The 27,681-nt window shown below is 35.5% G+C and overlaps 1 protein-coding gene across 1 annotated transcript in view; it reads right to left on the reverse strand.

Annotated features, from left to right (window-relative positions):
* Nucleotides 1-5,861: 5,861 nt before the first annotated feature.
* ube2e3 (ubiquitin-conjugating enzyme E2E 3 (UBC4/5 homolog, yeast)) overlaps nt 5,862-27,681 on the reverse strand; it is a 39,983-nt gene continuing 18,163 nt past the window's right edge. Inside the window, exons 4-6 of the mRNA XM_026271287.1 lie at nt 13,773-13,905; nt 9,717-9,864; nt 5,862-6,665 (exon numbers count right to left, since the gene is read on the reverse strand). Coding sequence (XP_026127072.1) covers nt 6,568-6,665; nt 9,717-9,864; nt 13,773-13,905 — 379 coding nt within the window. The 3' untranslated portion in view covers nt 5,862-6,567. The remainder of the gene's footprint in view (nt 6,666-9,716; nt 9,865-13,772; nt 13,906-27,681) is intronic.

Consider the following 27,681-nt stretch of genomic DNA (forward strand, 5'->3'; position numbering starts at 1 on the left):
AAGCAGTTTTAATCAAGATAATTGTAGAAACCCGACCCTCTATGCAGTCAGCTGTCTCAAAACACACGGCTGGTCTAAATATTATGATTCTGGAACATACTGGTTGGAGTGGGAGAGTTTCACACCTCTCAGTGCCTAAAATCAGAAGACTTGTTAATGAAAGAATGTGCTGAGACCTAATTGGGGTCTATAGGGATTGTATTTCATCTTGAATTGCTCGAGATGCTTGCGTCTTGTATAAAAATAGAGTGTGGAACATTACTGATGGATTGCAAAACTTTTAAGGTGTCAATGCAATATTATGTAAAATAAAAAGTATACACAACTGTAGTTACCCAATTGACCACCATATATATATATATATATATATATAAAATTTCTTTATTAATTCATTGTTTACAATAACACAATTTAGAAAGTTACACCATATAAAACATGTCTTTAAAAAAACTTTGGAATAAAGAATTTTAAAAAAACAAATACTCTGTTATGATCTTTATTCCAGTTGAGTAGTAATATATATATTTTTAGATCATATAAATGTTCAACTGATTCAGTGCTGTTCATATGAACCTTCTATGCATCAAAGAACTCTGAAAACACTGATCATGTTTTCACAAAATTATTAAGCACAACCGATAATGTTTATTGAGCAGAGAAACAGCATATTATCGTGTGACATTGAAAACCGGAGTAATGACTGCTCAAAATTCAACTTTGCATCAGAGGATTAAATTATATTTTTACATACATCAAAATTTTAAATTGGTATGTTAAATTGTATAAATATTTCTAAATTTTACTGTATTTTTCATCAAATAAATGCAGCCTTGTTGAGCAAATGAGATGTCTTACAGACTCCAAACTTTGTAACATTAATTACTGTATCGGGGTGTTGCTATGGGTTTGTCAAACATTGCATTGCATTGTCTTAGAAAAATGGCATTTCATATCTCTATAACACTGAGCTTCTTGCCCCCATTTGTTTAATGAAAAAGCAACAAACTGACTCTGATTAACACTCACTCACATCCAGCCTAATTTGGACACGCTTCCAGCTCTCAAGAATTGTCTGCGGTGCGAATGCTGTGCGGTTTGGTGGAGGCAAACACACGGGTCCTTGAAAAACAAAAGAGGAGGCTGGGTCGCCTCAGCTGACGGGACCCCGTCAGAGGGCCTCCATTGTCAGTCAGGACGAGGGCGTTTAGCAGCACCCATACTAATCCACGGCTCACTTCATCTCAATCAAGCCTTTGTGTTCTCCACTTGTAACCGCACACAAGAGGCCTGTGATGCCGATCGCCGCGGCTGGAGTTCACAGGCTACAACACTTGAACTCACTGACTCAACACCTCCACCCCTCCCTTTGTCTCACAGGTTATAACCAACACGGCCAAAGAGGGGTTAATAGGCAGAACACTGCTTATGAGAATGTAATGACAGCTTAAGAAAATCTGCTTAAAGCATGTTAACCCTTCTTATGAAGCAGAATCTGTTCTGATTGGATAAGCCAGTATCATCAAACAGTTATAATGGCGCATGTGACTGAACATTTATTTATCAAGTCCCTATGTAGCTTTTGATTGACTAATGAACTGTATTTGTGGAAGAACTGCTTACTCTGATCATAATAATATTCATAAAAAATTATGTATTCATAATACACTAATTCTAATAATAATAATAACAAAATATTCAGTGTTCAATAATATATTAACAATACGCAATATTGTAATAATAAATAATTTATATTGTTTTGCATAATAATAATTTACAAGATTTGTTATATACATATACAATGTTTGTATATATATATATATATATATATATATATATATATATATATATATATATATATATATATATATACATACATACAAATACATACACACACACACACACACACACATATAGTTAATGCATTCAGTATGAACTAAATTAACAATATTTTTTTTAGCATTTATTAATCTTGATTTAGGTTTCATTTCTAAAAGCTACATAACCTTTGAACTAGATTAGTCAAAAAACTATGAAGATGAGGATGATTTATTAACAATAAATTAATTCAACTAAAAGGCTTCATTATTATTATTATTATTATTATTATTAATAGTGAATCATTAATAACAACAACAAACATATATTAACAATAAATAATAATTATTTTTAGCAGTAGTTGTATAACATCTACAATACAATTTAATTTAATAACACAAAGTGAATAAATGTTAAAAAATATTAATTAAAAATGAACACATTTATTAAATTTGGTTATTGTTAATCTCTGCTAAAGTCATATCTGCTAACATTCATATACTGTGAACTTGCATAAATATGATACTTTGTATTAATTAATTTTAATAAAGTTAATAAATGGTATCAAACATATTGATCATTGTTAGTTCATGTTAATTAACACATTAATGTTAACAAGTGAGATATAATAAAGTTAGTGTATTATAAACAAACAAATACAACATTAATAATATTTATAACTTCCCTTTTACCTGGATTTAAAAAGTTGTTAATTTTTAATTTCTGTGTCATTAATGCACAGCCTCCGGCGCCCGCTTTGGTAAACTATAGGACACATCTGAGCACCACAAACAGAACCATCACACACAAAACATAATTAATGCCACACATAAATGATTCATATAAGAAAACACACCTAAGAAAATCCTCAACCATAACACCTCAAGGCCAAGTAGTTTGAATTCAGTTTGAGTAGCTTGGGATGAAGCAAGGTGAGTGTGAGATCTCATTTTTACTTCAACAGACAAAATTCTCCATACCAAAGAAAAATAAAATCACATACTTGAATGACAGGAGGCACGTTGCTCTGATAGAAGCTTTTTGCATATCATACTGTTACAACTACAGACGATGCTATTGCTTTCACCCTACACACTGCTTTCTCCCACCTGGAAAATAAGAACACCTATGTGAGAATGCTGTTTGTGGACAACAACTCTGCATTTAACACCATAGTGCCTGTCACACTTGTTGTGAAGCTCCAGACTCTGAGAATAAACAGATCTCTGTGCAGCTGGATCCTGGACTTCCTGACAGGCAGAAGTCAGGTGGTCAGAACAATACTTCATCCCTGCTGTCCCTCAACACTGGTGCTCCTCAGGGCTGTGTCCTCAGCCCACTCCTGTACTCCCTGAACACACATGACTGTGCAGCCACAAACAGCTCCAACATCATCAAATTCACTGATGACACAACGGTGATAGGCCTGATCACCGACAACAATGAGATGGCCTACAGAGAGGAGGTGAGCACCCTGAATAAATGGTTTCAAGATAACCATTTCTCTCTCAACATCGACAAGACCAAGGAGCTGGTGGTGGACTTCAGGAGACAAAGCAGAGAACACACACCCATCACCATCGACAAGACACCTGCAGAGCATGTAAACAGCGTTAAGTTCCTCAGCGTTCACATCAGTGAAGATCTGACATGGTCTGCTCACACAGACGCAGTGCTGAAGAAAACACATCAACGCCTCTTCTTCCTGAGACAGCTGAGGAAGTCTGGAATGAGCCCCAGCATCCTCAGAACATTCTACACCTGCACTGTGGAGAGCATCCTGACTGGATACATCACTGCCTGGTTTGGAAACAGCACCGCTGGCAGGTTGGGTGAGCTTCCCTCCATTTCTAAAAAAACGGAGGCAGCGAGAGGAAGGCACATTATGGTTTGTCTCCCTCCTGTGGCTAAGACCCAGTTCTGTCTCCAACAGGTCCTTAGCTTTACAGATAAACTGCATTAATGCAAAACTCTTTGCTTTAACAACTGGAATTTGTGTCATTGCAATACAATATTTTTATAATTTTCAAAATTTCAAGTCATCAAAACTATCATCCTATCCAACTCATCAACAAAACAAAACACAAGAAAAATTCATTATTATTATTATTATTATTTTATGTATTGTTGTTGTTATTATTTTTGTGGAAAATAATATTTTATAATAGTATTAATATTTTAGAAATATTAATATGTGGTAACCATGATGCATTTTCCAGGATCCTTGCTAAATTAAAAATAAAATAAATAAAAAGCAGCACTGGCTATAAATAAAATTAAAATGTAAATTGAATTAAAACCATTTTTATTAAATAGAGTAAAATAATGATGTATCACTATATGCATACACTTTTTTTGAAAAAAAATTTTTTTGGATTCACTGAGACTCACAAAAATAGAAAAACATCATCACATATATAATAAAAAATCAGTTGACAATCGACAACCAAAAAAATAATCAGTACTACTCAACACCGGATTGATCTCCATCCCCCTCCCAGCTAAGTGTAATTAACAAAGGCGCCACCAGGGGGCTGCAAACATCCAAGTTGGGTCCTACAGCAGTTGACATTCCCCTGCCCTCATGGGAATCTCACTTCAACCACAGTGAAAGAGACCCGTGACGAATGTTCTTCTGGGAGCGACCCTAAAAAATCTGGTCTCACTCTGACCAGAGAAACATCCAGAAGGCAGAGCCAATATGAATGTGAGATGTGCACGGGAGACCAAGTGACTGCTTATGGATGCCAAAAATGACATAACCGTGCTAATGAATGTCATACCCACGTGTTTTGTGGAGTTAGCAAGTCCACAAGTCAGTGCTGTGGCCCAATATGACCCTAAAACAACAGGAAGAGTTCTTAAATAGGCAGTTTTTGATTGACAGCTGCTTATGTCAACCATACATGCTGGTTGGATTTGGTTTGGTTGGATAATTATGCTGGCAAAAATCCTGTTTCTCTTTTGTTGGCCATTTAAAAAGAACCATTTAAAATCATGCCCTTAAAATCATGCGTAAAAGCATGAGAGCCCAAAATATACAAAAGCGTACAAATTAAAGATACAACAACTACTACTACTGCTTCTACTAATACACAAATAAATAATAAAATAAATGTCAACATGTATATATGTAAATATAAATATTATTTAGTGATTGAATGGTCATGCTGTGTTAAACTGTTTTAAACTGTGTATATACAGTTGTTTTTGTTTTAAACTGTGATGATTGGAAATGTTTTTTGATGAAATACAGAAAACATTGTTTGCATTTTTTCTGCAATTACCTACAAAAAAAGAAAAAATCTCAAAGAACACAAAAGAAAATGCCTTGGTTTAAAAAAAAAAGTGGGAAAAATAAATGCATGATCAGCTTTTTTTTCTATTATTTCATGAAACCTTGTATATATATATATATATATATATATATATATATATATATATATATATATATATATATATATATATATATATATATATATATATATATAGAATAATTATTATTATTCTATAAAATCAGGCATATGCAAAGCTGTGGGTTTTAAAAGATTAAATAAATAAAAATGCATTCAAAAATATTAAGGTAAAAAAAGCATCCGAATGCGCTCTTAAAAACAATAAAACATCTCTCCAGGCCTGTCTACATTACCATGCAAACATTTGGATATGGTGAGATTTTAATGTTTTTAAATACATTTCTACTTTGCATCAGTGTTGAAAATAGTCGTCCTGTTTAACATTTTTGTGGAAACCATGATTTGTAATTTTTTTTTTTTCAAGATTCATTGAAGAATATAAAGATCATAAGAAGATATGATTTAAAATCTTCATCTTTTTTAGCATTTTAAATGCCCTCACGTTTGGCCCATTTATTACATCAATTCCCTACTAAATAAAAACATTAATTTCTTTCAAAAGAAATCAAAATTGAATGGCAATGTATTATTTAGTCCATCATTTGTGATCCGATCAGATCATAATGCAGGTGTAAAGAGTGCAGCACACATCCTTTGAGAAAACAGCACACACAAACACCTCACCCGGGGGACAGTTTTCTTTTTTTATTGTGTTGGAGGGGATCTTACAGTGGTTGCTCATTTCAGCTGAGCTACAAAACGTTCAATGAGTTCGCTTCATTACAAACTGACAAAGGTATAACAGATTCACAACAGCATGTACCACAGAACTGGAAATGAGCGTGGGTCTCATATAAATGACATCATTTCTAATAATCTACAGCTTGTTTTTATTTTTATTTCTTTTTTTATCTTTTTTTTGTGGTTTTCTTCGACTTCATACAGATAATGAATTAGGCTAAAATGCACCATAATATTTGGTAGACTTTAGGAACATTTTCCTTATTACATCACAAAATACATTTTTTTATATCCCAAAGAAGCAAGACTTGCAAGTAGGCTTTTAAACAGAACTAAATCTACAGCTACAAAATTCTACTCCTGCAGCCTTTACACCTTGGCGGGTCCTGTCTGCGCTCCCAGTCCGTATCGGGTAAAAACACGGGGTAGAATCAGTATGACATATACACAGAAGTCCGTATTGTAAAGGCTATAAAGATTTGTTGCACGTTGTAAAGTTGCCTCTCCTGGATCTTTACACTCCTGGGGGTGATGGGAACTGGGGCGGCGCTGGAGAAGAGTGCGGCAAGGAGGGGCGGACAAAGGGAGGCCGGGAAGAAGGGGGTGGTGCACGGGTGTGGGTCGATGGGAGGGCGAGTGAGCGAGCGGGCGCCGTCTATGTGGCGTATCTCTTGGTCCACTGTCGAGCTATCCTGTCATGCTCTGCTCTGTTGGTCAGGTACTGAGTAGCTATGCTTCCCACCAGAGGATCCGCTGAGAGACAGAAGAACAGAAAGGAAAAAAAGTAAGACATTCACAGTATTCTGAGAAGGACACAGGCAAGGACACAGAGAGAGAGAGAGAGCAGTGGGAAGTGAGCCATCTTGGAGGGTAAATGAAAGAGCCGTGTGGGATTCAACAGACACATCTGTCATGTGCTGACTCAGCTGACACAACAATGTCAGAGATGTTTTCCAGACAAACACTGTGACGGCTTTACAGGATTCCAAACTGTAGGCCTCTTCCGAGAGGTCTCGTTTTCCTTATTCGTGACAAAACCTTCACTTCAAGCAACACAACAATGAATCTGACTAGAAACATGCAACATGAAGCTTTAACATCAGCTTTTCTGGATTCAATTAATCTCTCTCTCTCTCTCTCTCTCTCTCTCTCTCTCTCTCTCTCTCTCTCTCTCTCTCTCTCTCTCTCTCTCTCTCTCTCTCTCTCTCTCTCTCTCTCTCTCTCTCTCTCTCTCTCTCTCTCTCTCTCTCTCTCTCTCTCTCTCTCTCTCTCTCTCTCTCTCTCTCTCTCTCTATATATTTATGTAAAGGTTGTGTGTTATTTTACAATTTATATAATTTATTAAAGTGTTTTAATTTTAGTGCTTCAACTTCATTTAATGGCCAAAGAAACATTTTAATTTTCAATTCTTATGGAGTTTCTTTTCAAATTCTTTTTATCTAATATTTATGCTTTATTTAATTTAAATATTGATTATTATTAATATTATTATGCAAATTACAGTTTTGCAATGCTATGAGAACACTTTTTAGTTTTTTTGCACAAGGAAAACAAAAATAACATGATTTACTCAACAATTCTTCTCCCCCAGTTATGTCTTTCACCATTTTGAAGAGTACCCAAGAACGCATTCGACGTAATCAGTATTGTTTAAGTTCAGAAGAAAAGAAAAAAAAACGTGCATGAACGTAATCTGCGCAATAAGCTTTTTTTACGCGTAGGGGAAAGAGTGTGTATGCATTGTAATTCTCTTTAATTTAATTTATAAATTATGTTATTTTTGTTTTCTTTGCACAAAAAAAAAAAAAAGTATTCTCGTAGCAACACACAACTGAAGTTTGGCCACTGATGTCACATGGACTCTTTTATCAATGTATTTACTACGTTTCTGGACCTGGGGACATTTCTGTCTGTGGAGTGTCAGATAGCGCTCCGATTTCATCAAAAATATCTTAATTTGTGTTCTGAAGATAAACGAAGGTCTTACGGGTTTGGAATGACATGAGGGTGAGTAGTTCAGGACATAATTTTCATTTTGGGGTGAACTAACCCTTTAAAAGCTTATTGGTGGATCCAGGACTTGTGTTTGTGATTATGGAATGTCCTATTCAGCACAGTGTATATATGACCTCATGAAAATGAATATTGTTGAAATAACTTATTTCTCTATGTTTCTTCAGGAGAGGCCCACCAAAGTTTAATCATATTTTAGCACCCCTGAACAGGCTAATCAAGGTTTTTGGATTAATAGAAACATCCAGTTAGGTGTGTTGGAGCAGGCTGGAGCTGAACACTGCAGGACCAGGATCAGACACACAGGCCTTAGGGCCTTCAGTGAAATAAATAAAGAATCAAAATCATCATCTGATCAAATGATTTTATTTTCATCTGATGGGTGTAGTCTTTATGTTGTGGTTGGGACCTTTTAGTGAACCCGAGTTATGCAATCAAGCATTAGGTATGAAATTAGAGCATGAATACTGCAACAGATGGTCTGCAATTACTGATTTATAGATAAACAAGAAAAGGTGACAGATTGTTTTTATTATTTTTTACAAGTTATCCAATTTGCTAATTGCTTACTATGTCAATAGGCTCTTTGGTGCTACAAGTTGGCTATGACAAAGAATGCAACAAGGATGTTGATAGGTTGTCTTATTTTGCACAGAAGTACCAGACTTAAAGAATAGTTCACCCAAATATGACAATTATGTCATCATTCCCTCATACTTGTGATATTCCAAACCTGTCCGGAATCAGTGAAGTACAAACGATGCGGTTTAAGAAATCTTAACACAAAAAACTGGGTCTCGTTTGCTAATAATTGTGTGTTTCATTTTGTATTTGTAAGCACAGAAATTTTCATTGAAATTTTAATAAAAAAAATTTTTTCATTAAAATTTATTTGCAATTCTGAGAGAGAGAGAGAGAGAGAGAGAGAGGGAGAAAAGAGACATATATGAGAAACTCAAAAGTTAAAATCTTTGCAGTTTGCTAGAATTAAGTGTATATCTCGCAATTCTGACTATTTTGAACTGAGTTTACATCTTGCAATTTTGTTTTGTTGTTCGTGCCACATAATAAAACAGGTCATTGCATTTTTTTATCTCGCAATTCACATTTATTGTCCCAGAACTGCAAGTTTATACAGAATCTAGTAGGGAAGCACAATAAATATGGCCTGAGATTTAGTGCGCATTTTGTCAGTAATGCCAGTTCTGTAATCAGTGGTAAATCTCTACATGTGCATGATTTTTTTTTACGACACAGAGCCATTGTTCACTGACAAGCTGCACAAAATATGATAGTGGTTTGGAGCAGCTTGTCAGTGTCAGCTTATTGTGCATCCCTAATATCTAGTGATTGGGAGTTAACATTTCACAATTCTGAGTTTATATCTCCATGTCAGAAAAATGTAGAAATTGTGAGATAAAAAGTCACAACTACCTTATAATTTTTTTTTTTTTTTTTCATGGTGGAAATGGGCTTTCATATGGTATTCCCAACATCTATACGTAATTGAGAATACATTTTAGTACGAAAGATATTTGGTGAATCATGATTTGTTCAAGAAAACATGTGTCAGGAAATATTCATTTTCATGAACAAATCATATTTCACCAATAACTTTCCTGTGGTGAACGATGCCCACTGAGTTTTAAAGAACAAAGTGCATTTTTGGGACGGCACAAGAATTCAAATTTTTGGATGAACTATCACTTTAAAATGCACATCTAATTCTAGTCCTCTGATTTTACTAGTAAAGCTATGCTTAGGGCTTGGGCCTTGAATTACTGTGCTCACCTGGATTGCAGTCTGTCAGCAGAGAACAGATGGAAAGCAGGACCTTCGAGATGGTCAGAGCTGGGCTCCAGTTATCTTTCAGGATGTCCAGGCAGATCACACCCTGACTGTTGATGTTGCAGTGATAGATCCTTGTGCGGAAAGTGACCTGCACAGGAGAAGGAAACCAAAACCATCACAAAACAAGTCCATCTAAAAGGGATGATGTTAGCTCTCCAGTTCAGAACCACACTTTAATACTCTGGATGTGTTTTAGCAGGGCTTTCATTATAGATAGGGCTTTTGAGAGCTGGATGGCAGCTTTCACTCTCATTAACGGCTCTCTCAGAAACCAGGGCTGAATCCTGAAAGCTATCGATCCAGTGAGAAAAGGGAGCCAAGTAAGATTAACCTGACCCAGCTTCTCAACTGTGTGTCAGTAGCCCTATCTAGAGTATTGACGACTTCTGGCCCCGGCTTACAGGACCAACGGGATGGGATGTATTGTGGGAGGGCTGAGTCTGCCGGTTAAGGGTCAAAGAAAGAAGGCTCCCTTCTTGTGTGTTGACTGCGTCTCACTCTGCACCCGCAGCAGTTACCAAGACGTCCGTCACATGATGCAGCATAAACAGAGTGACCAAAATAACCCTGCCTGCCTGGCACAATGTGGGTATTGTATGAACACGGTGGTCTTTGAGTCTGAAAACATAGCCAGCATGACACAGGCAGCATGTGTGAGGGCTCACGGCCAACAAAACAAGACAGAGTTCATGACATGTGCCCCCTATGGAGAGGAAGTGAGGGGGAAAACCTAGTAAGCTGACTATATAGCATGTAAAGGCATCATACTGACACTAAAAAGCCAGCTTCCCAACTTTAGGAACAGTCTTTGCATTGCTAGTCAAATGTTAGCCAAAAATAAACAGAAATTAAAGATAAAATACTGATAGGGTATTTACTATCCTAAACTAATATTATATAAAATAACACACACAAAAAAATAGCTATAACATACAAGATTTAATGTTTTGAACATCCCTTTGTCAAGCATTCCTTTTTACACAGACATATTAATCCAAGAATGCTTAAGTTGAGAGAAATGTTGAATGTAAACCGTTACATTAAGCATTTTTTTACATATAAACTACAAGTATAATGTTTTACATAGAGCACAATTTTTACTATTTAATGCAACGTGCACAATACTAGTAAACAAGTATTGAGAAATGTTCCTTCTTTACTCAATATTTCACTGTATGTGCTGTGAATTTTTGGGTGAGTCTTAAATTAGAATTTTTAAGGCAGCTAAAGTGTTAAACATGCCCCAGAGTTTTGGACTTTTGCAAGAAATTACAAATGTACTATTAATTATAAAATAATTTTAATCTAGTATTATTATGTTTAACAAAATTAATAGTATATTTAATGCAACAGACATACACTTAATACACTTAAAAACAGTTGAATATTAATGTTTTAATAAATAAATAAATATTTAAATAAATTAATAAAACATTTGAATCAATAAAATTATATGCAATTTAAAACTAGATATGGAAAGGTTTTTTTCCTTTGCATTTTTATAAGATTTGCATACAAACAAGGACACTGATAAAACAATCCCCTTCCATTGCATTATGGACGCCAGGGCAGTTGTTGGCAACATCACTTTGTACAGAAACACTATGCAAACACCTAATATGAATGAACATGACTTCAATATTTTCACAAATTCGTGTTTTTGTAGACTACACAGAGATTATAATGGTTTTGTTTTCAAAAGCTTGAACTTTGAAATCAGTTTTCAAAAATCCCAAAACATCATTGTCGTATAAAACATTTTTGCTGAACATGATGTAATGTAAATGCCCCCTTAGTTCAGATATAAATGACAGCAAGTGAACTTGTTTATAGTTGAATTCATCTGAATGCTAATCAAAGCCATAATCAGATCTTTACTGAATTATCATCCTTTGGCATCATAACAAAGGCATCTGTGTAGGCAGCAGACAGCCAGGTAGGGTTTAAAAGTTTCTAAACAGACAGACAGACAGAGAGAGAGAAAAAAGAGACAAGACACAAAATAAGAGAAAAAGAGCTCTTTTTAAATGCAGATTATGACCCAACCAAACTGCTCTGTAAACAAGCCAATGCATTAGAGCCTTTTACAGCTTGAGTTAATCGATACTCTTATTTCTAGATAGACTTTTAGGATGAAACGCCCGTCTCTCTGTCTTTTCTGCCCTGTTCCCAAACACAGACAGACTCATTCACAAAAGCACAGATTAGTGGAGCACAAACCATGGGCAAAGACTTCACAGAGCACCGGCCCAAACTAACGTAGGCAAGATCGGCCCCCAAGTTGCCCTGCGTTTCATCTGGTGACAAAAGAATGAGGGGGTGCGGGCCGCCGGCTCGGCCCGGCATCCACCGCAGAGGATGAATCCTGTTCATAATTAGTGGATTAGAGCTTTGCAGTGGCTTGATCTGAACAAAGAGCCCCCTCCAGCCCATGAGCTTTATATAAACTTGTTGTTTACAGATGCCACTGACGATCGAGATGAGGGCCAGACTGAGGCGCAGGGCCGCTCGGAACGGCGCAAATTCCCAAACATGCTGAGGACGGAGATTCGGATACTAATTAATCCGAAATGCCATGGTTGACTCTTTCACCTTTATAGCTGAAGCCGTAGTAAACCACATCTCTGCCTGTCGGCATCTCGCTAATTGCTTTCCGCTGAAAATAGCCAGTGCTTGAAGGAGTATGTTCATTTATGCAGCACACAAAACACAGACAAACATAATCGTTCAGCTTCACATTATCCTTAAGTTATTTTACCCGAGGTCAATCAATACCTGAGTGTCCTTGGTAGAGCTAATAAATAATCTTTGTGACGACTTGAGACTAATAATAGCAAAACAAACATACACCGAAGGGTTCAACCATCTACTCGTGAAAATGCTTCGACTTTGTATTTTACTATAATAGTTTCATAGCTTTTCCCCATTACAAATTATTCTGGCAGACACATTTTCAGTGAAAAACTTTGTTCTACATCTTTAACTTTAATGAAGGCAAGAAAACCTTAACCATCTGGATAAAAGATTGAAATATAAGTTATTTTTTTTTACATTTATAAATACAAACATTTTAATTTCAGAATAAAATTACATTTAAAAAAAATTACTTCGGTATGTGTGGATTATTGTACTACTATGTATATTTGTCTCATGTAATTATTATATTCTTTTTACAACATGCATCAGAGCTTGCACTGTAAAAAAGATTTTTTGATGTTGTAAAATAAAACTATGTTTTACAAGGAAATACTATTTCAGTTTTTCTACTTTAAAAGTTCATGTTTAATTCAAGGTGTTAATTTGTGAATTTACTAGCAATTGAAGTGAAAAGTGTGGTTGGGAAAACATTTTTAACCATTGTGCCATATGGACACGCAACAAAATTTTTTTAAAATATCCAACAATAGTTGATGTAGAATTAAAAACAGCCGAATACACAGTAAATAGACGTAAATAACTTTCAGAATATACAGTACAATGCTTGAATGCCCATTTACTTTCATAGGTTAAAAATGTCATGAACTTCTATTCTGAAGAATAGCATTAAATGGCTGATACAGCTGTTTTATGTTCTGCCCCATATTCAAGAACAGCTTTGATGTACTGAGACTGAAGTACTTCCAAATATGTTCCAATGCATTTGATTTTGCATTTATATTGAGACCCTGCTGCCAAACGTAATGAGCTGCCTATGCTGCTTCTGAAAGAGTGATGATGCTGCCTTCTTAAAGACGCCTTCTGCTGGCCAAGTTCGAAGGCATTCATAATTATTTCATGTATCATTCACTTATAAGCTACTGTGTCAGTCAGAATTCTCTCTTAGAAGGCAGCAGCCTATATAGGCAGTAAAACCATGACTGCTTACTAGGTTCTGAAACAGAGTCTTAAGAGTTTACTCTTTGTTTAGAGCTGTATGAAACCAAAGTAGGAAGGAAGCTCTTTAGAAGCAGGATTAAGCATATGAATAAAAAGGGAAGATGTTTTCCCATACTGTACCTTTGGTGGCTTGAAGGGGTAATCGGAAGAGAAGGTGATATCCAGAAAGAACACGCCTCCTTCATAGACTGAACCTGGAGGGCCCAGAATGGTGGATCTCCACTCATAGATATTGTCACCCTTGGGTCCCGCACTGAAAAAAAAACACACATAAACCAAGGTGATTGAGCATCTTACACAAAGACTGAAATATTGGCCAGTATTTGACCATTGCGAGAATATGAGCATTGACTGATTGACAGAAGCATTGCATACCAATATCCAAACATAAAATGAGCAATTTGTGTTTTAATTATTTTGACTGAATTGAGAAAACAATGTTTTACAAAAAAATAAAGTAACCGGTTATTTGACTTTCTTATACTAATTTTACTGACAGGTCAGAAAGAACCTTCACTAGCGGTCAAATATGTTTTTTTGGAACGAAGTCTTCCATGCTCGACAATGTTGGATTTATTTAATCAAAAATACTTTAAAAATAACTATTTAAAATGTAATAATAATAATAAATATTACAATTTAAAATAACCATTCTATTTTAATATAATTAATGTAATGCAAAACTGAATTTTCAGCATCATTTCTCCAGTCTTTAGTGTCACATGATCCTTCAGAGTTCATTGATTACTGCAATGCGCTCTATTTTGGTCTCCCAAATAAACATCTAAAAATTACAATACATACAAAAATCAGCCGCCCGGTTACTGACACATACAACCACTCGTCACCATATTTCTCCAGTTCTCTCTGATTTACATAAGCTGCCGATACAAGCACGTATTGAATTCAAAACACTGATCTTAAGATATATCATGGGACGGCTCCTGCTCATCTCTGCAGTTTAGTCACTGCTCAAATACCAGCTCTCACCTTGTGCTCTTCCAGTTCATGCATTCTCCAGTAGCCTTGATATAAATTAAAGTCTATGGGCAGCCGAGCATTCTCGGTTTCAGCACCACGTCTATGGAATGCTCTACCGCCGGAAATTAGAAACTCTCCAACATTAGATTGTTTAAAGAATTCTTTTAAGACACATCTTTTTAGAGCCATTTACTGTAATTGAATGAGAATGTAATTGATTTTTATTGAATTTTATTATTGATGTTCTTCTTGTATACTGTAGTGCTTTGAGTCCAAGTAAAGCGCATTAAAAATAAAATGTATTATTACAATATATTTTTTTAGACTGTAGCAATATTTCACAATATTACTGTTTTACTTTATTTCTGATCAAATGAACACATCTTTTGCGTAAAACTGAACAGAACTGAACTGGAATTGGTTCAAATTGTGTTGTACCTAAAGAGCAAGCTAAATATCTGCAACACAGGTCACAGAGAAGGACAGACTGAGATAACAGGGACAAGCACACAAACATGGCTAAAGGAGGAAAATAAGAGCAATGAAGGAAAAATAAAGGCCCACTCCTGTGATTCTGTGCTGGTGTAGAAGCGAGAGAGACCATGCTCTAATGGAGGAGACAGGTGAATGTAGCAGCCGCAGCAACAAGCAGGCACTTATCATCGGCATCTATTGCTCAATTAGCATGTGATGAAACGCTCGTCTCTGCCAGCGAGTCACCAGCCTACACACTCGTGCTTTAGAGCGAGAGAGGACGGCTGTCAAACTCAACTCGCCATAAAGTAAAGGGCCAAAAATAGGCAGGATTACAGCACAGTGGAACAATTCATTGTCGCCATGTAGCTTACTTAATTCTTTGAGCCTGATAAATTATCCGGGACTATTGGACTGCCTCTCGCCCAGCAGCGAGGAGGGAAAAATGCTTTATACAGTCGAGAGTCAAGAGCAACAAATGGCAGATTTAGCAAGAGCAACCTGCTACAGAGATAATTTAACAGCACACCAACAACAACAACATGCGGGGCTGTCTTTGGTCAACACTTATTGCCATAAAATACAAACCTGACATTTAGAGAAGCTTTAGCTCACGTTAAAGTGAATCATATAACCGTAGCTTACGAGGGGGAAAAATGAGGGAAATAGAAAAATCTTTTCTGAACATCAATCTGCTAGGACGTCAGTAGGGTGTTTTTAGTAAAGCGAGGTGAGCCAGGGTAACGCTTTGCCCCGGCACTGTCAGGGGTTTTCAGCGTTACCACAGAGCAAAAGTCAAAAGGAAGTGTGCAACCTCATCATAAGGGTGTGAAAAACTACTTCATTTCAAAAAACTACTTCATTTCAAAATCGACTAGTCGTCCAAATGTCTTAGAGAATTTTTTTCTGGATTTAAAATCATCTGACCCCAAACAAAAGCTAAAGGCGTATTTTTAGAAGTTGTAATAATTTAATATAATGTCAGTGTTAAAAACATTTAGCAAAAAATATTTATTGCAAAGACTTTTTTAATGTTACAAAAGATTTCCATTTAAAATAAATGCCGTATTTTGAACTCTCTATTTACAAATAAATAAATAAACTATCATGTTTACACAATGTTAAGCAGCAATGATATATAATAAATCTTTCTTAATATGAATTCTATATTAAAATGAGCAAAATTAGCTTAAATGGAAATATATATATATATATATATATATATATATATATATATATATATATATATATATATATATATACATACATACACACACACAAACTTTAAAAGAAATATAAAATTTATTACATATTAATATATATTATATTACATATAATATAAATTCTATATCAATTCGAATGAGAAAAATCAGCTTAACCAAAGGAAAAGAATGACACTTTTAAAAGAAATTTAAATATTGAAGTTATTTTAAAATGCAATGTTTCATTATTTAAAAAAAAAAAAAAAAAAAAAAAATCAAATAATTGCAGACTTGAGCACTTTGTTACCAAACCTTTGATCAGTATCATGCATATATATATATATATATATATATTTTTTTTTTTTTTTTTGTAGTAGTAGTAGTAGCAGTAGTAGTAGTAGTAGACAGTGAAGCAATTAAATGAATTTCTTTAAATGAATTAAATGAAAACTTCTCAATGCTTTTAAAGAGACATTTTAAGTCACTTCCCAACGCAGACAGAAGTGTAACATTTAGCATTTTGCTAATCTACAATATGCAAATTGCCTGACATGGACGGCAAACCAAATCTCGTGACAATCTTGGGAAAAGGCTGCTGCTGCTGCATCTGTCAATTCACTTGCATGTGTTTACAGGCTGATCATGACCTCTTCATTACGGTGGATGCACAGACGCATCACAGTAATGAGCAGCCGCTGCTCTATGTATTACCACCATACATGCTTAAGTGTCTGCCTGCGCTCTTGTTGCTGGACTGTGAAGCAATTATGTTGACGTTGAAGAGCCACTCATAACAGATTTAGCAAACTCTTAACAGGAACATAACAGTGGCAAACGATTGAAAAAAGCCACTGTTAATAGCAGAACGAGTCCTCTAGACTCTGATGAATTCTTGGCAATCAAATGGACAGTGTGTTTGTTGAGACCAAGGCTGACACATGCTTCTCGGAAACACACAATCACCTCCACATGGTTTCCAGCAAATACAAGAGATTCGTACAAGGACGGGAAAATAAAACGATCAGATCTACACAGAAACAATACAGAGTAAAATAAAATAAAACTCAATTATGCTCGAAATACAGCAGAATGTTCTGTCAGCCCCATTTTAGAGTGCTAAATATGTACGTATGTTATAATGTATTTATGTTATAATAATATATTTATGTTTATGTATATATTCATAACCAAAAGTGACCCTGGACCACAAAACCAGTCTTAAGTGTCTTTTTTTAAATTTATACATTATCTGAAAGCTGAATAAATAAGCTTTCCATGGATGAATGGTTTATTAGGATCGGACAATATTTTGTCGAGACACAACTATTTGAAAATCTGGAATCTGAGGGTGCAAATAAATCTAAATACTGAGAAAATTGCCTTTAAAGATGTCCAAATGAATTCTTATTAATGCATTTTACTAATCAAAAATTAAGTTTTGATATATTTACAGTAGAAAATTTACTAAATATGGACCATGATCTTTACTTAATATCCTAATGATTTTTGGCAAAACATTTTTTTTTTTTTTAGTTTTGACCCATACAATGATTTTTTTCGTAAATGTAAAATATACATTAAATACTGGTTTTGTGCTCCTGGGTCACAAATATGGTTGTGTTTAGTTATTACGGATCAGAACAACCACACAATAATTCTTTAGTAATCCTGCGCCACAATGAAAAATACATGTAAACAATTTTGTTGAAATCATCCATAGTTAGCCTAATTGCAGAAAAAAAACAACCCTCTACATTGCGTGCAAATCACTTGCATATGCGACTAAATCTTCATTCTGGTTACTAAATGATGTTTAATATTAGCCAATGGCTAATAAATTATCAGATTTTACTCACCAGTATGTGAGTTGGAGGCCAAGTATATGTTTAGCTCAGATACATTTTCACTTGCGAACACTCTCTGACAGAGCACTTGAGAGTTTCACTCCCTGTCAGGCGATCTGGTTTTTTTAACACATGAACTTAATTATTTATAACACACTAATATCATGCAGTTAACACACTGGCCCGCCCCCAAACCTGTACATCATCTTTCATTTCATACAGTTGACTGTTGACAAATATGACTCCATAAATGCAGTTATGCCCTAAAATTCAATATATTGTTCCAAAGAAGCCCTGTATGTGTTTTTGTCTGATATAAGCAATCAGAGGAGCAGCGAGAGCAATCTCACCTGAGTGCTGTTTGTCCCGAATTTCAGTTCAGTAAACAAGAAGTTGATATTGTGTGATATTTTAAACACAATATTGTGTTTTTGCTCAATTTTGCAGAGAACATAATTACCTTTAATGCCATATCAGAATTGTTGTGCGTCTTCAAGCAACACAGTTGTTTAGTTTCTGAATAAATCCGCGTTTTGAACAAATCGTGTGAACCAATGATTCAGTAGCCCATTCATAGTGTGAACAGTTTACGTTTGAACGTTTGATTTAGTTTGTTTAGAATATCATTTAATTAATTAATTAATTAATTAATAATAAAAACAACATGAAAGGGACAGTTCACCCATTTTAATTCTGTCATTATTTACTCACCCTCATTTAAAACCTTTCTTTTGTGGAATATAAAGCAAGGCATTTTGAAGACTGTTGGTAACAAAGCTGTTTCTGGTTACCAATGACTTTCACTGTATGAACAAACATACTGAGATGTTTCTCAAATTATCTTCTTTTATGTTCCATAGTTTTTTAGGCCATTGTAGCCTAAATGTTTGTGTGTAATATATTTTTTTTTTTAATCAAATATTTCTAAAGCTACAATTCGTAATGTCTACTACTTTAAAAAATCTTTTGTGGGAATTTTCTAAATAAATTTTAATTTGCAATGAATTAGCTAAATTAAATGGAAATGTGTAATTAATTTGATTAAAAATTTTAAATCGACTGTTAGCCCTAGTAATAATAAATCGAAACAAAGTCAACTGTGTCAAACCCAGCTTTTCTCAAATTCAGTGTAAATTTCCTATTATTCGTAGGGGTTTCAGGGGAAACCTAAAGCAGGTCCACCTACGATAATACCCACATTTATGATGCAATTACAACAAATACCATGTGTCGATGTTATATAACCCGGAAAGTATGTTAGCGGTGAATTTCAGGCAGTAATCCTGCTGAAAAACAGGGGCGACCTCAATAATCCAGCGGCTCGATGGTAGGCAGCTCTGCCACCGCTGCGATGGGCTCTGGGCTTGGGTATTGTGTAATCCAGCGCTCCCTCGAGGCGCACACACACTATAATCACCTCAAATGTGTTTGCAGTTCGCCCACTTCCTGTAGCACACATTTCTCTCTGCAGAGACTGCTTTAATGACCAAGCAAGGACTTGTTATCCTTTAACGCTTCAGAGCATACTCCTACCATTTAACAAAACAAGCTTCCGTTCAAATTCTTACACACTCTCTTGAAAGGAGCAAGCCTTTATGATATTAAGTTACCGCTGTGGCTGGGGAATCGAAGCCTGCCGGCTCACCAGTCTATCGGCTTGTCTGAGAAGAGCTCCGGGTGTAGCGGATTACACAGGGGATAGTCCTGAGAAGCTAATTAAGTTAACCTAAGAGTAAACATATACCATTTATCAATCTCCGTCCATCATTTCAGATAACCCAGAAAGATGGTGAGGGCAAGCAAAGCACTGGACAATGGAGTCACAAAGCATGGTGGTTTTATAGGAAATTATATCAAAAGTCTACCTGAGAAACTCCTGCTTTTGTACACTCAAAGAAACCACTGATAAATTGTTCCTGTATTACAAAATAAACTGACACACTTTATAATAAGATCCAATTTTCACTATTAATAAACCATTTACTTCAACCTTTTCCCTCAAACTCATAATTTGCTCCTTATTAATAGTCAGCAAGGTCATTGTTAGGTTTAGGTTTTGGGTAGGATCAGAGATGTATAATATGCTCATGCAGAATATGTGCTTTATAAGTACTAATAAACAGCCAATATGCTAATAACAGGCATGCTAATAAGTGACTAGATAATAGTGAGAATTGGTCCCTAAACTGAAGGGTTACAAAAAATCTAACCTAAAATAAAATAAAATAAAATACAACACTTTGCCATCAAGAGTTTGATCAAGAGAGCACCAAAAGTTACCAAAAGTTTAAAGTTTGTTATACATTTAAACAGAAAATATGATAGGTTTTTATCATTTTATAACACCACTGTAAAAACTCAGAAAATGCACAGATCTAGCCACACATAAATGAATGTTATAAATGGTCATTCATACGAAAAACGTATATGGTTTGGAATAAGAATCAGTTCTTGGTTCCCAACTTTACATGAAGAAGACAAATTCACTACAAAAGGGACTTAACATTGAACGTAAATATCGAAATGTGTACTTGATGTAAAATGATTGCTAAGAGTCAGAAACCGTAAGAATGCACATACTTCAAAAACATCAAAACCTGTTTTAAGAGCTCACCGGAGATATAGGTTCATTGTAATAACAGTAATATCAGAAATTGGGAAAATCTGTGCATGCGTGAACCGCTAAGCCACTGCACAATAAATCAATTTAACAGCAGCAACAACAACAACAAAAATCCTCTTCATTCTCATAAATTACCATATGATGCATTACAGTTTGGAAACAACCATTCAAATATATGCTCTCACACTTTACAGAAGGGCATAGCGAAATTATGTTAGCAATTCAAAAGGATCATTAATAAAACCATACTCGCTTTACATGCCCTAAAAAAAAAAAAATCAGCTGCCGCTCAACATTAAATTTCCCAGTGAACACACACAGACATGTCATGTAATATTCAGCAGCAGAGTCAATGACCTGATGCTGATTTTAAAATTGGCCACAATTAATGCGCTAACCTCTGGGCCTGGGCTTTATACTTTCTCTTTCAGCTATCAATCCCCCGTTCCTCCGCTCCTGCTGGCATACACAACTATAATCAACTGCCTGCCAGTATCCCACTCAGTTATTTATCTGACAATTGGAATAAAGTCATGGTCAGCCCTGTAATTATGATGACATTATAGGAATAACTATAATTTAAACTCTTAAAATGTCAAATTCAGGGCCATTTATTACCATACAAAGAGCAAAAGAGAAGAGAATCAAACAGAAAAATGTCACTTGCCAACATCAGTATGCTACAAAAACAGAAAAAAAAAACAGTATTGAGAAACAGTTTTATATTAAGTGTTCATATATAGTGAAGGTGTCATGGAGAGCCGCAGCCATGCAGAGTTCAGCTCCAACCCTAATTAAAACTCACATGCTGGTAGCTCTCTAGTAACCCTTTAGACCTTGATTGGCTTTTTCAGGTGTGTTTGATTAGGGTTGAAGCAAAACTCTAGGTGTTTCTCAATGTCAAGGAAGGATCCTCGGAAGCCAGTATTTCGAGGATGCTAGGTCATCGACATCCGTCGAAGGACTGTTCCAATGTCGAGGATCCTCGGAATTTCAACCAAGGACTGAGTCCTTAATTCGAAAATTATCCCATACACAGGAAAGGTTGCATATGTGTATCCTTCGCGCTCTCAAATCATTAACAATCCTATGTGCGCAGCTTTGCTATCTTGTTCAAAAATTAAAATGTCGTAGCGTTAACGGTTTTTATTTATGTTACCAAACATTTGTTATAACTGTAGTAAATATAAGTTAAGTTTAACGTTTACATGCCAGTACAAATTACTACCATATTGATATTGTAAATTATACAAGTACAAATGGTTAACTGAACCAGACCGGTCATTTAACTATTGTTAGCTTGGTTGCGTCATCGGCATTTCTTTTATAAATAACTAGTTAAGTTGTCCAAAGTAATTTAACGATACCATTCACAGCATTATTCAAACGGACCTTTTCACTGATGTAATGACGCAATTACGTGCACTTGCTAGCCAGTTCCATTTACCTGTTCTCCGAATGCTAAAGAGGAGTCTTGCCTAGCCTCTGAAGGAAGTGACTTGGAAGTATCAGTCCTGCCAAGGAAGTATCCTTGACATTGAGAAACGCCTTCTGTAGGGCTGCGGCTCTCCACGACCGACGTTCGCCACCCCTGATATATAGCCTATTCATGGCAGGCAAGCCGGTGACGTATGGATTGGCTTGCCTCCTTTCTTAGGTTTTTGTTTACCTCTCAACCACTTTTTATTGCTAGTTAGAGGCATGCATTATTTGGGGGAGATAATTTCTTATTCTGGGACAAAATTCTTATTTTGATTAGACGCCCAATGATATTTTTGTTTATACCAACAATTGAGCCATATTTTAGTTATTTCTTCAAAAGTTTAACTTAGCAATGTTTATAAGTACTCTAGCAAATACCCTACCAAGTTTAGGGTCATCTTTTAAAAGTTTATACTTTTATTTAACAAGGAAGCAATAAATTGATCAAAAACGACACTAAAGATATTCATACACTGTAGGGATTAGTCGACGAATCTATGCTTTGATTCGAGGAGCCTGATTTGACTACCAATCTCATGGTCGAATATCCACAGGGTGTTATCGATTATGCCATTTTGACTATATGGGAGACATACATACATAGAACTACCAGTTTTCTCCCAATGAGTTAATATACAGCCTATTATGATAAAGCTGTAAGAATCTGAAAAGAAATAAGCTTCAGATTAATATTTTAAAGTGCGTGAATAATTCCAACCACCCCTATAGATTTATGTTTCACTTTCCATAATCCGTGACCTACAAGTAAAAAGTCTTGGTTTCAGAAAATAAACATCCCAAAATTGAGTTTTTGCTTAGAACAATGGAGTAACAAAAAGGAAACCAAAACAAACATTTTAGTAAGGTTTTATTTTTATTTTTGCAGTGTAATGTTACCAAATGTTCAAATTTCAAATAAATGCTCTATTCATCAGAGAATCCTAAAAACATGAGTGATAGTTTTCCCAAAAATACTAAGCAGCATAAATGTTTAATATTCCATTAGACTGGAATATAAAAATGGTTTCTGAATGATCATGAGACACAAAATATATTTTTTTGTTTTTGTGATGTAGCAAAATAAAATACAGATCATTTTGAGTACAAAAACATTTTACTACAATATTTCATTTCATTCAATACATTTTTTTAATTGTTTGCAAATTTACTAATAATTTCTGAATTAAATTGTTGATTTTAATATATTTTAAAAATAAATGTGTATTTAATTGTAATAATATTTTACAATACTACTTTTACTGTATTTCTGAACAATTAGTTCAGAGCTCAGTTATGCTGAGCATAAGAATCTTCAAAAACTTTTCTTTTTTTTTTATCTTGCTAACCACAAACTTCTGAAAGGTTGTTTAGAACTCCTCGAAGCAAACATACATGGACTGAAAGCCACAAAATGTTAATTTTGATTTCATGAGACCAAATTTTCAATGACAAGCAATAACAATGAGGCCTTGTCCCAAATAATGTACTTGAAATGGACTTGCGGTCTATGCTCACAAAGTCTCTGAAACCGCAGTGTTTACCATTTGTCATGCTATGACTCAAAAGGCTTCTAACGAGTGTCCTCTTTGTGGTCGTGGGTTTTTCTTTATGACCTCCTTTGCGACCTGATGATCTATGGGGCATTATGTTAAAGTGTGGACAGCGGACGAACAAGAGACTGAAGAACACAACAGTTGCATTGGGCACAGAGCCTGACAACAACTTCACTGCTAAGTCAGGAATATATATATATAAATAACTAATTCCAAGAAAATACATTAGGAAGAGGATAAACATTGCTACCAGATAAATATCATTTTTACCAACACCTCCATCATTTTCATTTCACATATTCATGGTGTTATAAACACGATCCTCTTTGGAGGATAAGTGCTTGTTCATATGCTAATTCACTGCTGAGGAATTGTGTGGGATGTTTCTTAAAGCTTTTGCTTTCCTCTGGAGCTATATGAAGGGATAATGTTGAGGAACAGACTATAATTTAAGTCTTTATTTAAAAGATCTTTTTTTTTTCTTTACTCTCTCTCACTTGCCTTTGCATATATTCAGATCTATGGGCTGGGCGATATATCTAATGATATGATCATGCGCATCTAGTCAGTAAATCTTGTTTCTTGATTACCGCAAAATTGCCATCACCTGCTTTCAAATGGAGTGGCATTAACCTGAATCTGACAGAATTAAAAGTGTAACACCATATCCGTCAATTCACACTGCACTGGAAAAACACCTTAAAATAATACAATTATTCTGCTGTAGTTGAATGAAAAAAAAAGAAACATCTTAAAGATAAAAGATGGAGCTTATCTGAGAGATGCTTCTCAAAAGAGGTGTAACAATCACATAAACTCACAAACATCCTGCAACATCAAATATATGTGTAAACTACGCTGACACCCTGTATACACACACACACATTATATCACTCTGGTGGTCTATTTAACAAGCAGAAAGCATGAGATATTACTCTCTTTCAACACTACTCCTGCAGACATTGATTTAAAGCAGGTTATTGAAATGCAGCACTGTACTTGCTAAACTGTTCAGTTGGAATTGATGAGATACCCTCAGCGTTTCACTAAGACAGAACGCACACTGATGGTTGGTCTGTAATCTAATCAGCTGTGAATGTAAATAGCAATGCTTTTCAGATGTAGCAGCAATCTTTCATTCAGACCATGACTGAGTTTAAATTCCCTCTTTATCGGCGTACATTATTTACTGGTAGATGCATTGTTTCACATCAATGAGCAAATGAAAAACTGCTCAAAGAAAATGAATGTAGGGAAAAGAACATAATGAACATAAATGGGGAAAAAAATATCAATACCGACTGACACATTTTATAATATGTCAGCTTTAGCGAGAGCAATCCAATTATGAAGGTGAAGGAATAAACTTATATTTTCTGAAGACAGGTGCAACAATCATGTTAGTAACATTCTTAAAATCCATTCAGAATTTCGATGTATTTTTTAAAATGTATTATGTAAACAACATACACACTGTAAACACATATTTTATATCACACACCGGTCCATCTCAATAAATTAGAATGTCTTGGAAAAGTTAATTTATTTCAGTAATTCAACTCCGATTTTGAAACTTGTGTATTAAATAAATTAAATGCACACAGAACAAAGTAGTTTAAGTCTTTGGTTCTTTTAATTGTGAAAATTTTGGCTCACATTTAACAAAAACACCCGAATTCACTCCATCAACAAATTAGAATACTTTTTAAGACCAATGCCTTGACCCCAGCCTCAGTCCATTCTTGAATCAATTTTGCTTGACAATCTTCATAAGGTTTGCAGTTCTCTCGGTTGGTTGTGTATCTTTTTATTCCACAGTTTTTCCTTCCACTCAACTTTCTGTTAACATGCTTGGATACAGCACTCTGTGAACAGCCAGCTTTTTTGGCAATGAATGTTGGTTGCTCCTTGTGAAGGGTGTCAATGATTGTCTTCAGGACAACTGTCAGATCAGCAGTTTTCCCCATGATTGTGTAACCTAGGGAACCAAACTGAGAGACCATTTTGAAGGCTCAGGAAACCTTTGCAGGTGTTTTGAGTTGATTGGCATGTCACCATATTCAAATTTGTTGAGATAGTGAGATAGTGAATTGGTGGGTTCTTGTTAAATGTGAGCCAAAATCATCACAATTAAAAGAATCAAAGACTTCAACTACTTCAGTCTGTGTGCATGGAATTTAATACACGAGTTTCACAATTTGAGTTGAATGAATTACTGAAATAAATGAACTTTTCCACAACATTCCAATTTATTGAGATGCACCTGTATATACACACACACACACACACACACACACACGCAAGTTGTTTGGTTGGCACCAATACCAATGTTGTGTGCCCTGGAATCCTTGCTATTGGTGGAGAAAGGCCTATTGATTTCCATGGTCTGAAGTGCATTGACAGAGTGCTGCCTCTCTCTGCTCAGCATGAAAAGCAACTATGGCAAAAATAAGCCCAAGTCAATATGGCCTGCGTGTATAAATAAACCTGTGTTGAAACATCAATAGGGGGAGCGTCAGCCTGCTGCATCTGCCTGTGATGATGATGATGTAGAGCAGATTGATGAAGGCTGACAGCTCAGATAAGCAGCGTGCTGGCTGGGTTGCCCTCTACTACGTAGAGAGACAGGAAGTGGAATGAGCCAAGCAATGCACACTCCACTCAACGTACAGATCAGGCAATGCTATATAGGGATAAGAAAGAGGATTAGGGAGAAGCTGCGGTCCATTGCACTTTTAAAAAGTGAGGTGAAACAATTTAAATCAGATGCTGGATTTATTCATATTAGGGGTGTAACAGAAAACACATTCATACCAAAATTTGGTATGGGTCTTTCAATTTGGTACGAATGCGTACCGCAAGAATGCACAAAAGCTACCAGCAAATCTTTTTGTTCCACACAAGACTGAACCTCATGCTTGAGGAAGAGTAAATGATAACAGAATTTAAATGTTTGGGTAAACTTTCCCGGTTGCACTTTATTTTACAGTACGTGTACTAACATGTACTTATAGTGTACTTACAGTGTATTTATCTAAGAAAGTTCTGGTAATACAAGGTAACTACATGGGGTAGGGTTAGGTTTAGGGGTAGGTTCAGGGTTAGTACCTAGTTATTACATAGTTATTGTAATTACTATAGTAAGTACATAGTATGTACATGAGGAACAGGACTGTAAAATAAAGTGCTACCACTTTCCCTTTATTAGCAAGTATAGGTATCTGCAGGAAAGTAATGGGAGTTACCAGATCAGGGTGTTTTAAGACCATGATACCTGATTGGCTGACGTCATAGTGACGGTAGGTTTAGGGGTGGGGTTAGGTAAGGGGGATCATTTTGATTGCATTATTTAGAAACACCCAGCAGTTTGAAAACACCCACAAAGTCATAAACGCCCACTTTTGCTCTGCAGAGACCTAAGTCTCTTTGTTAGTGAAGTTCTCTCAGCCAGATCTAAAGATTACTCATGCTGGTTAAGAACTTGTGGGTGATTTGATGAAGTTGTTTTGTCTGAGCTGAATGCTGACAGTGATTCATTACACAGAGCGTGAGTTTGCTTTGCGATGCTGATTGTGAGGTCCGGGAGTGCATGATGACAGGACTACAGGCCGCGCTTCAGAGACAGTGAGCAGCATAATAACACACTCAACAGCATCAAATTCTCTTTTAATATTTATGTATTGGAAAGAATGGTTGTTTCTGATATATTTTATAGCACAGTGCAGTAAAAAAAAAAAAAAAAAAAAAAAAACTCTTTAATGCAGGAAGTGAAACATGATTTTTATGTTGTCCATATCATTATTAAATGAACGCTAGGGATAATACAGAATTTTTTTTATTTCTATGCATCAATACCAGTAAATAGTAATG

The sequence above is a fragment of the Carassius auratus genome, chromosome 9 (genome assembly GCF_003368295.1).
Source record: "Carassius auratus strain Wakin chromosome 9, ASM336829v1, whole genome shotgun sequence".
Classification (NCBI taxonomy): Eukaryota; Metazoa; Chordata; class Actinopteri; order Cypriniformes; family Cyprinidae; genus Carassius; species Carassius auratus.